A 17052-nucleotide genomic window follows, 5' to 3' on the forward strand; every position below is an offset into this window, starting at 1 on the left:
GTTCCCCTGAAACTATGAGAGATGCCTTTTTAATTTAGAGGGATTAGTAAAAATTGTGTTTCCTGAATTTGTCAAAATAACAAAATAAGCATTTAAAATTCCTTATGGTAGGGGAAAAAAAATCAACATGACTTTCCCAACTGAAGAATTCCAGTTCAAGAGGAATTTTTACGAGAAATCCATGACCCAGTTTTCTTCCTATCAAGAAACCTGAGACAGATGATTACTTGATGACTACTACTTAAGTCAGTCTTGTCAACTAATTTAATCACAGTAATTATCCAATGATTATTCTAGTTAGATGACTTGATCCAAAAACTGATTACAATTCTTGAGATTATGGAGTCAAGTGCAGTCCATCCTCCCCCCACTACAAGAGGGTCTAGACTGCCCGAGACACAGGCAGGCATTCCAGGAAAAGCCAAGGTTTTAGAATAAGATGTCAGAATTTATAGACATTACTCTAATTCTTTAAACCCGTACTGACCTGGTATTAGGTGCCAAGCCTCTTGGTGCCATTGAACATAGACATGGGATTGCCATAATGCTCACATTCAGGAAGTGATCTTGGATTGTGTGCCACTGAACCTTGCTGTCTAAATAAAACAGAGTAATTTGGTATTACACTAGTTTAACCAAACACAGTTCACTTTTCAGGACAATTTAATTTGAAACTCACCAGATTTTTTAAGTCTCTCTTTCTTCATTCTAAAAATAAAAATGTGTCACATAAAGCAATTAAAAATAATAAAGAATGTAAAGAAATAAAATTTTTAAAGTAATTGAACAATGTTTAATGTTACAGTTTATCTAAGAATAAATTAGATCTCTGACACTGGAAAAAAGTGAACAAAAATGGAGTAGCACTTGTCTGACAGGTCCTCTGTACTGCTAACATCAAAAGTAAAACAACAGAGCAAGGTTAATGAATACTTTATATAAGGGAAAAATTAATAGTTAACGAAATCAATCTTAAAAGAAAAAGTTCCATTTTGCCTTGTCATAATATTGCATCAAAACAATATTTCATTTTGTTCTAATTTTATCTTCAAAGATACATTCTTGTATAGATACAGGATTGTTTAAGTCAGGTTTACTTACGTAACATTCTCCTGGGAGCCCTGCAGCAAATTTTTCAGAGGTAGAAATGATAACTCACATTCCTCTGGCCTAGAAAAATATTGACATTCATTCCACATAAACCAATATTCTGACTGCTAAATCTGCTTTTATCAAGGTTAAAATAATTTTAAGATGATGATGCTGAATATACAGAAGCTTCTCCTAATTAAACGGTGACATTGCAAGGAAGTCAATGGTAAAACCTGAAAAGTGTCTGCCTGCAGTCTCATTTTTATAAACATTAAGAAATATATTAATATATATTTAACATCTGGTAAAACTGAGGGTAATAACATTACATTTTAATGAGGAAAATAAAAATATTGAAAATAAACCAGCATACTTTAGACTTGCCAGTGTTTTAATTACAGCAAAATCTCTCCGCTGGTTGGAGGGCATCCAGCGATGCTTTTCTGCCAAAGCCAGAGTTCTTGCACCAAAACCAAACATAGCTGAGAACCCAAAACGAAGAAGCTTGCTTGGACTACTGAAAGTGCAGATGTCCACTGGTTGTATATGTCCTGAAATATTACAGTAGACATCAAAGCTGCAAATATTCCATTAGTTTGCAACCTAAACTTACCTACACAAAGTCCCTTACATAACAGATGCATGATTTGATGGTCAGGTGAAAACTGGGTTTTCATTGGCCAAGTTATAAGGACTTTAAAACATACTTCAAACATACATGCTGGTTTCTACCTGAAAAAACTAGCTGCCTATGTTCGAGACATGGGAACCTATAAAAACTGAATGAAAATCATTATTAATAAACTCTCTCTCTCAGGTTTCCATTGAATTTGTGCATATGTGAAAAACAAAGTGAAGTGAAATTTCCAATCTAATGTACCGGGGCATGTTCAATATTAATATTTGAAATGGAACAAGTGCTCTTGCATCAATTGACATATTAACCAATAAAGCATTCAGCTAAGGTCTAGCAAGCAGTTACACTTGATGGAACAGGGTTTTTTTCCCCCATTTTTCTTTTCAAGAAAGTCAATACAGTTCCATACAAAAATCTGCCTTGAAAGGAACATTAATGATGCAAAGTGAAATATTCAAAATTCAGGAAAAGTCAAAGTTAAGGTTCCACTGGCAACCTTAACGCTGTCCCTTTTGAATACACATAATATTGAATAGCATAATCACATATTATTTTTCATATACTTAGAAATTCTGCCCCATTTATTGTGCACGTTGGATGGTGAATGATGCCATGTTGTGGAGTAAACAACTACTTCCATCCAGAAATTGTTGGTATGCCTTGAACCCACACCGAAAGATGAGGATAAAAATTGCTTCAATCACTGAGTACCACCCATTTTTCCTACTATTATTAGGCAGGCATCCTGAATTTTAAAAAAGTATGATCAGGCCAGCGAATTGTGTATCATAATGCACATACATAAGGGACAGAGTTAAAGGTTGCCTGTTCAACTCTGGCTTTTCCTAACTTACTAAATTAAAAGAAAAGCAGTATAAACCAGTTAATCAATGACACCATCTGCCATGGAATGTGGTGAACTCTCATCGATGCAGCTACTAATAGTCATACTAGATACCCAAGAATAGTTTATCAAGAACAGTTTAGAGAATCAACTCTGTTAAGATACACAGTGGATTAGATCTCATAGGAGAGGTCCCTTTCAAACCAAACTATTTTATGATACAAACTTCACCCTGACACAACAAAAGTATCATTGATTTGTTAGGCAAGCACTCTCTTCCTTTATGAACATGTATACAAATTTTTAAGTAATATGTCTTTTAATTATCTGAAAGCTTCTGATAACGCATTTATGAATTACCCATTATAATATGTAATGTTGCAGTTACTGCATGGTTGATTCCATGAAGAGTATGAGCCAAAACATTAGTGGAACCTGTAAAAATTAATACAAAAACAATTGTTATAAGAATGGTACTGAATGATAGACTGGAGAATACAAAACAAAATAAATAAAACGATGTTTCACTCAATATAGGCTTTTGAGGAAGAAGAATTTGGTTGAATTTGTAACTGGATTCCTTTGAATAAACTTTCTACTCCACAGGGCAAGACTCTTTAGCCTGGTCTACTATATAAAGTAACTTGTAAACAGAAGTTATGTTGCAATTGTAAACTATGCATCATCCTCTGCCTATTGATTACTGCCTTCCTATGTACGCAAAAAATAACAATCCTCACTTCAAGTCCATTAGCAATAAACACAATTTGGGCCTACCAAAAAAAAAAAAAAAAAAAGCTAGGCAAAGGAGTGTGGATCTTTGAAAAGGGTATTTAAAAGTATGTAACACTTTGTGGCAGCAATGAAAAATTTTGGAAACCTGAGGCCACCTTAAATTTCACAGCACTTAACTTGGCTATCAGAAAATCACATGCGAACACAAGAAAATCTACTAACAAAAAAACTACACACCCTAATACTAAGAAAGTAAACAACTTAAAAGCAATATTTCGCACTAAAATGAAAGGTACATGTTTGCAACAAAGAGACATCGATATCTCCGATGTCCTACTGAAGGGAGGAATTACAAAACTTGGGAGGGGCTATGCATCCAAATATATAGCTAAAACCAAATCCTGAGGTTCTTATTCAGTGAAACTAGTACTGCTTTTCGTAATAGTTTTCTTGAGTAAGGATTGATTAAGAACTGGGAGGTCAATCCCACAAAATGCTTAGTATTTCCTGTGAACTCATCTCACATGAAGTTCAACAGGAGTTGAGAGTACTCAGCCAGTCATGGGAAGCCCTCAGTACCTGGGAGGATGAGGCTCTGAGTAATGACCCCAGGATTTACACCACAGGAAGGAAAGAATTGAATGCATCTAACAAGATGCTGCGTGTAGAACCACCTTTGAAATTTACATCTTCAGTTTTGCAATGCACCTCATGGAAACAATCAGGGTGTGTGAATGCAATAGAAATTCTATGGAGAATATTGTCCATCAAACTTTAAGAATTCTAAAGAAGCTGCATTTTTTTTCTAAAGAATAAAAAATTTAATCTGACTCATTCATCTCTTCTTTGCTAAAGAAACTGTTATACAATTAACCTTTTTATTCAATTGCATTCTCTCTTCTAAAACCAAAAAAAAAATGTTAAATTAGGGTTATGAGGTGAAAATGGAAACTGACAGGTTCAAAAGAAATACTATCAACTTGCTATGCAGCACACTAATAGGACATTACAACTAGACACAGAAAACAATTTCATAAATTCCATCTAAAATTTATAAATCCATCATTCAGTTGACAGAACAAGTATTTTCTCCATGTTATTTGATTTTCCCTTCCTTTAGTGGTTGTACAATAGGTGTCAAAATACAAAGCAAAATTATCATTTCTAAAAAAAATTTCCCTATAAGATACAATTCTGTGGGCTTTTTAATTCAGTGTCTGTAATACTATAATGTATAGCACTTGAAACATTTTTGGTTAGAAAATTAACTAATCAGCATTGACCTCAAAATTTATCTTTGGCAAAGAATCTCAAATGCATGTTCAATACCATTTTATGTTTTAAAGGCCATTATAACATGTAATCTCTGGAGTTTGAAGCACAGGGTCTGAACCATTGCATGACATTTCATAAATGAAGTTGTTCAAAATGGTTTGGTTAGAATCATTTTCCAATCTTAAAGCAAAACTGTTTTTGCAATCCTAATACCTGTTATGTAAGTGCTTGTGTGAATCCCAACTCCATCAGTACTTAAAAGATGGGAAAGTTTGCGTATTGATACTAATGACTTACTAGGGGTTTTAAATGCAAAATTCCCTCTCCAAAATTACAGTAGGAGAAAAAACAGGTATGCTTACAAAAATCCCCAAAACCACACAAGTTGGATTATTAGAAACTGTTCAAAAATAATTTTGCTTTCTATTAACTGCAATAGGGGTGCTATGTTTTTGAAAAATTTCCACTTGATGTCTTTAGGGATCAAACCAATAAAGACATTGCATAGAGTGAAATACAGTTGATAGATCAGGACCAGTCTGTTCTGCACTGTTGGGGATGCCTGATGTAAGCAGAAGCAACTTGCTACTGCAGCCTGAAGCGAATTTATGAACAGCTAGGACCTGACTGACGTCAACAGCAATCTTCCCACTGACTTCAGTGAGAGTTTGATCAGGTTCTTACTAAACAAATAGGCCCCAAGCACTGGACCCTCCTCTTAAATCTATATACTATGTACTAGACTAGAAGCCGTGAACATGCACGTTTTCACTTGAAGACAAGACAAGACAACAATCCACCTTTTTTTCGTCTCATGTAAGGAGGCAAAATACTTGTGGACATTTTAAAAAAAAAAAGGGGGGGACATAATTTGGGACTTGTGCTCAGAAAAGATCCTGTCCACCAGTACCATTAAGAACAGATCTAGAACACATCCACTTATATGCTACAACATTTTTCTCCCAACCAAACTTGTATTATTTAACATATATATGATGGTAGTGCCCAGCAACCCCAATAAAGCATCAGGATCCCATCATACCAGGATTACACAGACATACAATGTACTGCAAAAAGCTTACAGATAACACAGGTAAACAGTGAACAAGCAGACAATGTATAGGCAAAATATTAAAAGTATACTTGCTTGCCTTTTTAAGCTATTTATTAATTTCCCAAATTATGTCCTCCTTCCTTTCTGGCGTGAGATGTTATTTACCCTACATTTACCAGAGACTGTGTGGTGCCTCTGCCCCTTGTCACTTTAGGGAGAGGGAGAAAATGAATGCCATGAACCCATAAGCTACACAGTGCAATCATTATTTAGCCTTAAATATTTAGGTACCACTCATAATAAACTATTTGTTTTTAAAAAGATTCAACTTTTGGCACTATTCTACAGAACTATCACAAAATATATTTTAAAAAATTACAACAGATTTTTTTATCCAGAAAAATAAAATTCTAGTTAGAATTTTCTCTTCTTTCCCTGACAATAAGCTACTTCTCACTATCCCCTCTTCAAAGCATCAGAGTTATGACAAAAGTGTAATAGTTCATCTAAAGCATGATGGAGTATCAGGCAGAAATTGTAAAAAAAATAAAAAACAACAACCCTGTCCTTGGAAGTACATGCACTTCTGCAAAACAATTAATGTAATTAACCAGACAACATGAATATTCATAAAGCTGTTAATGTCTCCCACATCCAAACAGATAAATGTGATGTAATGACTTCCTAGTCAAGCATATCTAAAATTCTCATGAAAACTGCACTAACACTTTCATTCTTTGCCTGAAATATCATAGAAATTAACAGTCCCTCGGTAATATTTTATTGTCCAATTAATTGGAAAGCACAAATTTATTTAAGTGAACTATTTAGGATGATAAGGATCATAATCATCAGTGTATAGATTGTCTCTTATTTTATAACAACTGGATTGCTTTTTTATTTTTATGTTCTTCCAGTTTTTCCCCCTCTATCTGAATCCCTTTGTACAGTGCCTTAGCAGTAGTTCCCATAGCAACAAACACTATTGCTAATGACCAGCAGTACAACTGCAGGCTTCCCTACATCTGATCCATTTGATTTTGACCACAATACAGCAGCTTGGTCTACTGACTTGAAGTATTTTAGTAAAAACACACTCCCTCGGGGTCTCTCTCTCCAGGAGGCTAACTGCTCCAAAAGCAGTCCTCTCTCATCAAGTATGCTGAAACTTGAAAACTGCTGCTTAGCACTCTAAATCTTATACCAACTCTAAGGGGCAGAAAATGAACTCTAATCCGTGTAAATAATATACTCTCTAAAATACCTTCTATTCTTAGTCACCTCAACCAGAAAAGCATGGTATTTTGTGCAGTGAATTTATTTACAAAATTACTTAATGATCTATTGCTATATCTTTTAAATACATACAAATATACTACTTTATCCAAAACTGGTAATTTATGAACTAAATATAATCAGCATGACATAAACTTAACCAAAATATGATTAAGGAAAATATAAAACTCTCTCTTAAAAGGCATTTGTTATATTCTCATTATTAATATTAGTTTCATCACCCTACAGTTCAACTTACTCCCAAACATATGCTAAATGCACATTCCTTTGGGTGCACCCATCTTTTTTGGTTGTGATGTACAACTCCTTATTAATAAACTCAAGAGAATAAGTACTAATGAAGAGGAACAGTAACCTAAGCACATCCAAATTGCATGAAGTAAAAAGTTGGAGAGATTCCATCTCATAACACCACCACCACATTCACAGCAACTCAAATGACAAGTGAAGGACAGAATGCTGGCCTAACATTATTTTGCTTCATGTAGCTGAGATCATTGTGTGGTCTCTCACTAAACCATTCCCTTGTTCTTGTGTACTTTAAATCATATCTAATATAACCCATCATATTTTTCTACTAATTATTGCTTATTTTAAATACTGCATTTTGAAAATGTTTTTGCTGTTATTTACAATTTGTAAAAGCAAAAGCAAGTTGAAGTTCTTTAATACTGCTTGCAAAGGACTACCATGATTTATTTAAAAAGGAGAGGAATATGGATAGTTGAAATCATTCCAAAGGCAACCCATGCACTTACTTCAATATTTCTTATGGGAAATGATTAAAAGAGTACGGTATGAATGGCCATTAGCTTTACAGAAAAGACATATCTCCATTTTTTTCCTTACTGGTTATAAAGGATACATGAAAAATGCAGTTACAAATATGAAGTCCAATCAGCCTGCCCCCCCACCCCCCTAAATCCACAAACAGAAGGGACTCTCCATGCATAGATATCCCTCTTTCCCCATGGGGGTTTCTCAATCACCTCTGCAGTATCATCCCTTTCTCTGGACTCTGTGGAAATCTCTCTGCCTAGTCCAGAGTACAGTAGAATCTCAGAGTTACAAACACCAGAATTATGAACTGACCAGTCAATGACACACCTCATTAGGAACCAGAAGTATGCAATCAGGCGGCAGCAGACACGACACGCCCTCCCCCCACCCCCACCCCCAAAAAGGCAAATGCAGTTCAGTACTGTGTTAAACGTAAATTACTTAAAAAAAAAAAAAAAAAAAAAAAAAAGATGTGAGGGGCTTACAAAAAGATTTGACGAAGAAAATTTAAATGAAACAAGCACAGATAGTTAAAAGCAGCATTTTTCTTTTGTAAAGTTTCAATGCTGTATTATGTCAATGTTCGGCTGTAAACTTTGAAAGAACAACTTTAACATTTTGTTCAGATTTACAAACATTTCAGAGTTACGAACAACCTCCATTCCGAGGTGTTCATAACTCTGAGATTCTACTGTAGATGCTGAAGGAGCTGGAAAGTGCAGACAAGCTGAGGTGGTAGTGGTAAAGAAGAACAGGTGAGACAGAGTCAGGTCAATGGAAGGCTCAGCTGGGATAGGGACAGGGACTGGACAAGTCAACGGGATGCACACTCTGCCCCTAAAGCCCTGCAGAGATAAGGGAAGAGAGTTAATATAGCCTGAGACTGTATGATCTTTTTTGCACAATTTACCACAGGGTTGTTGGAGCAGCTGCAACAAAGAGGAGCTCCTGGAAGCCTGCTCCAATGGAGATGCTGCCAAAGAAACTGGTGGAAGGAAGTAGGAGGACACCAGGGACATCCACAAGGATGGCACCATTTCCATGAAGGCATGGAGATGAAACTTGCCCTTCCCGTGGAACTCGAGAATGGGGAGGTGGAGCAGGTGGACAACTAAAATTTCCTCTCACGGGGGATCCTCCCACAGGTAAGGAATGATTGTGCCATTACTGTGAATTAATTTATTATTTATACTAGTAGCTGAAACAGTATAATTCAGACTGGAAATGATAGGCAAATTTTTAACAATGAGAGTAATTAACCACTGGAACAATTTATTAAAGGATGTGGTGGATCCTCCATCACTGGAAATTTTAAAATCAAGATAGTTTTTCCAGAAGATATGCTCTCGTTCAAACAGGAATTAATTCAAGGAAGTCCTATAGCCCGTGTTATACAGGAGATCAGACTAGATGAGCATAGTGGTCCCTTCTGGCCTTAGAGTCTATAATATATCAGAGAGACTTAAGAAAGGTACTTAAATGAATCTGCATCTTCTGTTCTCACCTGCTGGTATAATGCCAAGAGGAAGTGGTGCTCTGACAGGTGAAAGAATGTAATCTGTATCTCTCCCAGCATCCATCTGAGCTCTAAGTAGTAGACCATGAGCTATCTCACTGGCAGACCCATCGCCACCAACACAAACCACCCTGTTAAAAAAAAAAAAATCAACTATGAGGCTCAGCATTACAAGATAAATACTTTTGTTTCATATATCATAGTTGATCCATAAATGAAAGACAATTGTAACACAATAAATATCTACACAAGGACAATTCAAATACTTATATTCTAAATAGGTTTTAAAAACAAAATAATTTCTAGGTATTTGAATTGTAGTTACATATAGAGAAATACACACACACTCACACACACACAGAGTGTACAGATCATAATGACTAAGAGAAGCATCACTTCCCAAGTTCAGTAACTAGACAGCTCTAAATCTGAAGTAGGACAGGTAGGTTAATAAACATGGGAAATCTGAATGTGTTAGTACTCTATCTCACCTGCACAAGCACTCTTTTTATTTCTTTCAGTGGCAAGAAGCATATCATTCTTGTTTTGTTCATGCTAGCATACATAACATACTAATTAAATTAAATAAATTTGTTAGTCTAAGGTGCCACAAGTACTCCTTTTCTTTTTGATAACATACTAATGTAATCCAAAATTATAAAAAACTGCTTATTTTCAATAAATTATTGAAAACTCAGAAGGCATTAAAATAATTTATAGATACGGTATCTTAATTTACAGTGGTGCTAATAATAATAATTGATGTGTAAATACTATTTTCAAGGAGAAGGTAGTTAAGGACATTGAAGTCAATGGTAAATGGGACAAAATACAACATGGTTTTACAAAAGGTAGATCGTGCCAAACCAGCCTGATCTCCTTCTTTGAGAAAGCAACAGATTTTTTAGACAAAGGAAACGCAGTGGATCTAATTTACCTAGACTTCAGTAAGGCGTTTGATACCGTGCCACATGGGGAATTATTAGTTAAATTGGATAAGATGGGGATCAATAGGAAAATTGAAAGGTGGATAAGGAATTGGTTAAAGGGGAGACAACAACAGGTCCTACTGAAAGGTGAACTGTCAGGCTGGAGGGAGGTTACCAATGGAGTTCCTCAAGGATCGGTTTTGGGACCAATCTTATTTAATCCTTTTATTACTGACCTGGGCACAAAAGTGGGAGTGTGCTAATAAAGTTTGCAGACGATACAAAGCTGGGAGGTATTGCCAATTTAGAGAAGGACAGGAATATCCTACAGGAGGATCTGGATGACTTTGTAAACTGGAGTAATAGTAATAGGATGAAATTTAATAGTGAGAAGTGTAAGGTTATCCATTTAGGGATTAATAACAAGAATTTTAGTTATAAGCTAGGGACACATCAATTAGAAGTAACGGAGGAGGAAAAGGACCTTGGAGTATTGGTTGATCATAGGATGACTATGAGCTGCCAATGTGATATGGCCGTGAAAAAAGCTAAATGAGGTCTTGGGATGCATCAGGCGAGGTATTTCCAGTAGAGATAAGGAGGTTTTAGTACCGTACACAAGGCACTGGTGAGACCTCACCTGGAATGCTGTGTGCAGTTCTGGTCTCCCATGTTTAAGAAGGATGAATTCAGACTGGAACAGGTACAGAGAAGGGCTACTAGGATGATCCGAGGAATGGAAAACCTGTCTTATGAAAGGAGACTCAAGGAGCTTCGCTTGTTTAGCCTAACTAAAAGAAGGCTGAGGGGAGATATGATTGCTCTCTATAAATATATCAGAGGGAGAAATACTGGAGAGGGAGAGGAATTATTTAAGCTCAGTACCAATGTGGACACAAGAACAAATGGATATAAACTCGCCACCAGGAAATTAGACTAGAAATCAGACGAAGGTTTCTAACCATCAGAGGAGTGACATTTTGGAATAGCCTTCCAAGGGAAGCAGTGGGGGAAAAGATCTATCTGGCTTTAAGATTAAACTCGATAAGTTTATGGAGGAGATGGTATGATGGGATAACATGATTTTGGTAATTAAATATTCATGGTAAATAGGCCCAATGGCCTGTGATGGGATATTAGATGGGGTGGGATCCGAGTTACCCAGGAAAGAATTTTCTGTAGTATCTGGCTGATGAATCTTGCCCATATGCTCAGGGTTTAGCTGATCGCCATATTTGGGGTTGGAAAGGACTTTTCCTCCAGGGCAGATTGGCAAAGGCCCTGGAGGTTTTTCGCCTTCCTCTGTAGCATGGGGCACGGGTCACTTGCTGGAGGATTCTCTGCTCCTTGAAGTCTTTAAACTATGATTTGAGGACTTCAATAGCACAGATATAGGTGTGAGGTTTTTTGCAGGAGTGGTGGGTGAAATTCTGTGGCCTGCGCTGTGCAGGAGGTCAGACTAGATGATCATAATGGTCCCTTCTGACCTAAATATCTATGAATCTATAAATGTTACAAGGCACTGGTTTCTTCTTTTCAACATGACTGTCACAGTTATAGAGCTAACTGCACTCTGATCTTTTTCTTGATCTCTCTGAGTGCACCTCTTTCTGTGTATGTGCAGCCCTTTAAAATAACCCCTCATACACACATAGGAAACAACACAAGAACAATCAGACAAACAGAATATATAATATTCATGAATTATTACAGGCAGTCCCCATGTTCTTCACAATGACATGATTTCTATGCGTTATTCTTTATTATTAAGGCTATCCTGTGACAAGTCAGTATTACCTATTTTAAGAAAGACTTCACTGTTAGTACTGTGCCAGATTCTGCCACCCTTACTCACATGCTGTAATACCTTGGCTCCTGCAGGCAATCCCATATAGTCTCAATGGGATTGTTTGAGAAGCAAGATACTAATCAACATGAAAAGGATCACCAAATCTGGTCATTGCTAAACACATTAACACTCACTTAAAGTTACACATAAGAACTAGAAAATAAAAGTGACCAGACAGACTACAAATGAAAGCCTAACTGTTAAATCTATGTTTATAATCCAAACTGGGCACAATTCAAAAAGGAAATAAATAGTATAAATAATGAAAAATAAATTCGATTTTTAAATACTCTCAAAACTTGCTGGGCAAACAGGTGCTGGAATATAAGGGGCAAGCTTCTGCTTTGGGCCAGATGGCACACAGACATTTAGCAGTTCATCTTATTTAGTTCAGGAAAGAATTTTTCTCATAATGCATTTGCCACATTCTGTTTCACACTACTTTGGTATATCTTGTGGTATCATAGGCCTAAATATTCTTCAGGTCACTGATTTGAGTGTTATTCGATGTACCTGCATATGGATGCGGCAGATAAGTAGAGGAGGCATTCTACTGCTTCAAGTAAAGTGGTAAATAATTTGAGTGTCAAAAACTGGTGGGCAAGAGTCTCGTGACATGAACTGAAACATCTTTGCCTCTCAAAGAAGCTGACTGCAGCTTTAGAATGGAGGGCTAAAACATTCAGGGACTGGAAAGGGATGGGGCCTGGAAAAGAGCTTTATGCTGTGACACTGAAGGTGGTCCACGTGCTCATAACAGAAGGTTTGCCACGGGGACTCTAGCCGATAAAGCTAGGATATCAATTATTTGGTCACTGGCTCCAGGTCTGTGTGAACCTTTGGAAGCCTTACTGTGATTTAGTAGCGAGTGCAGGGACTAAATGGCAGTAACTTTGAGTTATGTTTAGTAAGGCTTGCCTTAAAGCCAAAACACTGAGTTAAATTCTGCTTTCATATATATTGATGTAAATCCTAAATAACTTCATTGAAGACTATGTAGGCTGGACGTACATCAGGACAGCTGAGCTCAAAATTTTGCTCTATGCATTTTTATGGATATCACAAGTGGCAGATATAAGATATAACTGAAAATACAAAAAAGAGAGTGTGGCTTCAGAAGAATAACAGAACTATAACTGTATAGTCATATCTGGAAAGAGATCAAAACTTCACTGCTTCATCGGCTATTCTAAAATCTAAATACAATAGTAATACCCTTTATTTCTGCTCTCTCCAATGTATACTCCTTTGTACTTCAGAGGAAAATTAAATATTATATGTAAATAACTATCTAACAACTCTTATGTATAAATCAGCTCTGCAAGATAGTTTAAATAAGGTGCTGAATATTCTCACCATTGGATTACTCATATGGACAAAATTAAACTCTTGCTTAAGTTCTTTGCTGGATGAGGGACAGAACAGGACCTTACAGGATCAAGCCATAAATGTGTGTCAGTGTTTATTAATTGCCAGAAATATAATAAAACAAGGCTAAAACCCATTTCAAGAGAGCTAATCCTGACTCTATGCAAACATTTGAGGGATATACCAAGGCATAAAACCCTACTACCAGCAATCCTTTGCATGAAGGTACTTAATCATTGTTTCTGTACTAGGTAATTAAACTCCCACCTGCTGTGGATATAGAGGAGAGTGCTTTTGTCTGTAAAAGTACTGCTGTGGCTAGTGTCTTTTTTCTGTTTTTTAAACAGCTATTAAGCAGTTTTACAAAGCAATGTATGTGAATGTTAATAGAAGTTTCCCCAGATAAACGTAATTTAATAATAAAACTATGGGTGTTAGCACGCTCCAAACAATGTTAGGAAAATTTTTAAGAATAAAATTGATGTAAAAGTTTGTTCAGAGGACGTTACTTAAACGGCTGCATTCATGTATGTATCTTCTATTGTATTCTTGCAACTATATCCAAAAATTCAGCCAGTTTTATAATGGTAAACTATTTGGAAAACAAAATATATCCTACTATAAATACTATAGTTGTATTCTCTGAACGTTGACACTTTTCCTCATCTCCTATAGTTTTTTCTTACTTATTTATTTTTAAACCAGGAGCCACCTCATCCCCATCAAACAAGAAAGGAAGTTCTGGCTAAAAATTGCCCACATAAAAACCATTAAATCTCCTTGACACAAAAGGTTGGCGCATAGTTCTTTTCTAAGTGCTAATGGCAGTCCTTGGTTGTTTGTCTGATCTTACTTTTTGTTGTTGTTAGATATCAAGTTTTGAAGGCTTATGTTGCATTCATTACTGCCTTAATCTTCCATAGGATGATATAAAGCCAGAACTCCTACAAGCACTTTAATGTGAACCCTGTAAGTGGGTTCTCACCCCCACATTAGATTCAGCAAATTCATGCCTGTATTTTTTGTTTGTTTATAGTAAAAGCCCCTGGTTGCTGGGCACTTTCTGGACATTCAGGAAGGTCAGCCTGCTGGGAGGAACTCACAGCCTAAGGACAAGGTGAGGGAGTTCATATCCTGGAATCCACATGGCTACAACTACACTGCATAGCCTAAGGAGACAGACAAGGAAAACAAATTTTTGTTATTTTAATAGAAATCATCAAGAACCACTTTGTTTAGACTAGAATTAGATTCTATTGAGCTACTCTATGGGAGTATGTGAAGGCCTCCAATGGGAACAAACAAACAGTCATCAGGTGCAATATTCTTACCAGTTTCCATTCACACCTGTCTAACCTGAACATTTTCTCTCAAAAATCCATGACATTTTAAGCTCTTGATTAGGGAGAAAAGACTTGCATGCATTTTCCATGCTTCTATCATAGTTCAGACTGGATATAAGAAAGCAAAGCTAAGGATGTACAGCAGGCTAGGACTAGCAGCATCACCAGGGGCATGATCACCATATCAGACTAAGGTTTGGCATTAGTGTGAGAAATTGAGCACTCTACCAAGCCCTAGGGTGGGGTGGAGATGTCCTGGTTAAAGCTGATTTAAATGTAAGCCAAAATCCAAGTACCAAAAGGGAAAGAATCACTCATCTTGCAAGGCTGAAAACAAACCTAACTCTAGCTGTCCAAAAGCTAAATCCAGCTGCTGGGACTTATATCTATCTGCCCTGTCTTGCTCAGGAAGATAATTCTGGAGAGTAGATTCCTCAAGACAATATTCCTTTTGGCTCAAGGTCCAGAATCCTCTCCCTAGTTTCCCAGGGTTATTAGCTACAGTTTCTTCAGTTCCCTGCTCTCACTAGGAACATTGCCTCTCCTTTGCTTTAGGTATTGGGAATAGGTTTTGTTGGGGAATTGCTGGGGACTGCCCCTGGTGAAGCAAGGGCTGCTGCTTTCTTTCCTAATGATGGAAGGTGCAGGCATTCAGAGTGAGCAAAAAGACGATCTTTAGACACAGTGCACAAAGAACTCTGGCAAGAAACACAACTTAGTGCCTTTTCCCTATCTTGATTTAGATTTTGCATTGCTATCACCACAGCTGAAGTGGATGCAAGGTGGTAGTTGCTAGCCAGCCACCAGAACTGCCTGTCTGCACATCTCACTTACCTACAAAAGAGAAAAAAAATGTAACCGAAGAGAATAGAGTCGCTGAGCTACAGATCCATGGGAAGAGAGTGAAATTCTTATGATTCCATAGGCTGCCATTCTGCCTGTCTCTGTCTCCCTCCCACCAAGCCACAGAAGTTACCTTTTCTAATCCAATTTTTGGTTAAAGAGATTACAAAATGTAAAAATAGACCTTTGAAGTAATTTTCAGATACACTTTTTTTTAAAATTTAGAGGGTTTAGCAATTCATATGTTTTTAGTTTTTGTCTTCCCATACATTTTAAAATCCTTCCATTAATTAAGAAAAACAAAATCTCATGAAGGGGGAAAATTTGACAGAAAACGGAAGTCTTGTATAGGTAGAACAAGCTGCGTCACACCAACATGCCTCAGCCACAAATTAAAAGAGACTCCCTTTGTGGGTTAGGAAGCAAATATACCAGAAGGTGAAAATATAAATACTATCTTTGCAAGTGACTGTCTAATATTACGTAAGAGAGGTAGAATTGTTCTGGAAGTACTCTTGAAGGTTTAAATTATGCCTTGTAAACCTCTTGTATGGATCACTGGAAAAAGTAAAAGAAAATACAAATTCAAAATAAGACTGTAAAAATAGCCGTTAGACTTCCATGCTATATAGCACTACAGTATTTACACAGGGCCTGATCCTGTTCCCGCTCATGTCAAAAACAGTACTACTGACTTCAAAGTTGACAGGATTGGGTCCATATAATTTCTATTAATATTGTAAGAAAACGTATTTCCATTCTTTGATTAAACTTAATTCGAGTCACTTTTTAGGAGTTTTAAGGAAAAAATGTTCAAATTTAACATTTTTTAAAGAGAAAAGTATCAAACTTCACATTAGGAACCATTTGTATGAAAAAATCTATGAGTTTAAAGCACAGCAGTTCTGTCATTCTTGAAAATACAGAAGGTTGACATTTAAGAGAAAATGATCTGAGAAGCCTTTAATGTTTATTTTGGGCGGCCGGGGGAAGGGGGGGGGTTAGGCCTGCATAAGAGAGTTATGGATTACTATCTATTCAATTATCAATAAAGAATATGAAATTTAAGATTACTAAAGGTAATTTTTGAAAACAAAAGAAATAATCACACTACAGGCGCCAAGTTTTAGAACAGAACTAATCTGTTTGGTCCAAATATGTACCTGAAAACAGGGTAATAAATTTAATACAACCTAAAATTTTACCAGCAGGCATTCTATAAATTAACTAAAATTGTACCTACGGGAGCTTTCAAAGGGGGTAGTTCAAAGCACTCTAGGGAACTTTTAGTGCATGGGACAATAGGCTAGTACAGGGTAGATTTACACCCCAGCTTGTTGTGAACTAAGTGCTTGTTTAGACAAGCCCTACATGATTATTATTAGATACCTCACAGTATAAAGCAAAACTAATACCAAACTTACCCATCAAATGCGTGGAGTTCACATTCCTTTAGCAATGAGAGAGCATGTCCTTCATATTCAGTTACTA

At 36.5% G+C, this 17052-nt stretch overlaps 1 protein-coding gene across 3 annotated transcripts in view; it reads right to left on the reverse strand.

Moving 5' to 3' along the window:
* Positions 1–17052, reverse strand: part of CERKL (CERK like autophagy regulator) — a 96705-nt gene that overhangs the window by 9821 nt on the left and 69832 nt on the right. For all 3 annotated transcript variants that reach the window (XM_074967711.1, XM_074967710.1, XM_074967712.1), the window contains exons 4-10: positions 16986–17049; positions 9218–9360; positions 2934–3008; positions 1466–1643; positions 1102–1170; positions 680–708; positions 488–596 (exon numbers count right to left, since the gene is read on the reverse strand). In XM_074967711.1, coding sequence (XP_074823812.1) covers positions 488–596; positions 680–708; positions 1102–1170; positions 1466–1643; positions 2934–3008; positions 9218–9360; positions 16986–17049 — 667 coding nt within the window. The remainder of the gene's footprint in view (positions 1–487; positions 597–679; positions 709–1101; positions 1171–1465; positions 1644–2933; positions 3009–9217; positions 9361–16985; positions 17050–17052) is intronic.

Source organism: Natator depressus, chromosome 11 (genome assembly GCF_965152275.1).
Source record: "Natator depressus isolate rNatDep1 chromosome 11, rNatDep2.hap1, whole genome shotgun sequence".
NCBI lineage: Eukaryota > Metazoa > Chordata > Testudines > Cheloniidae > Natator > Natator depressus.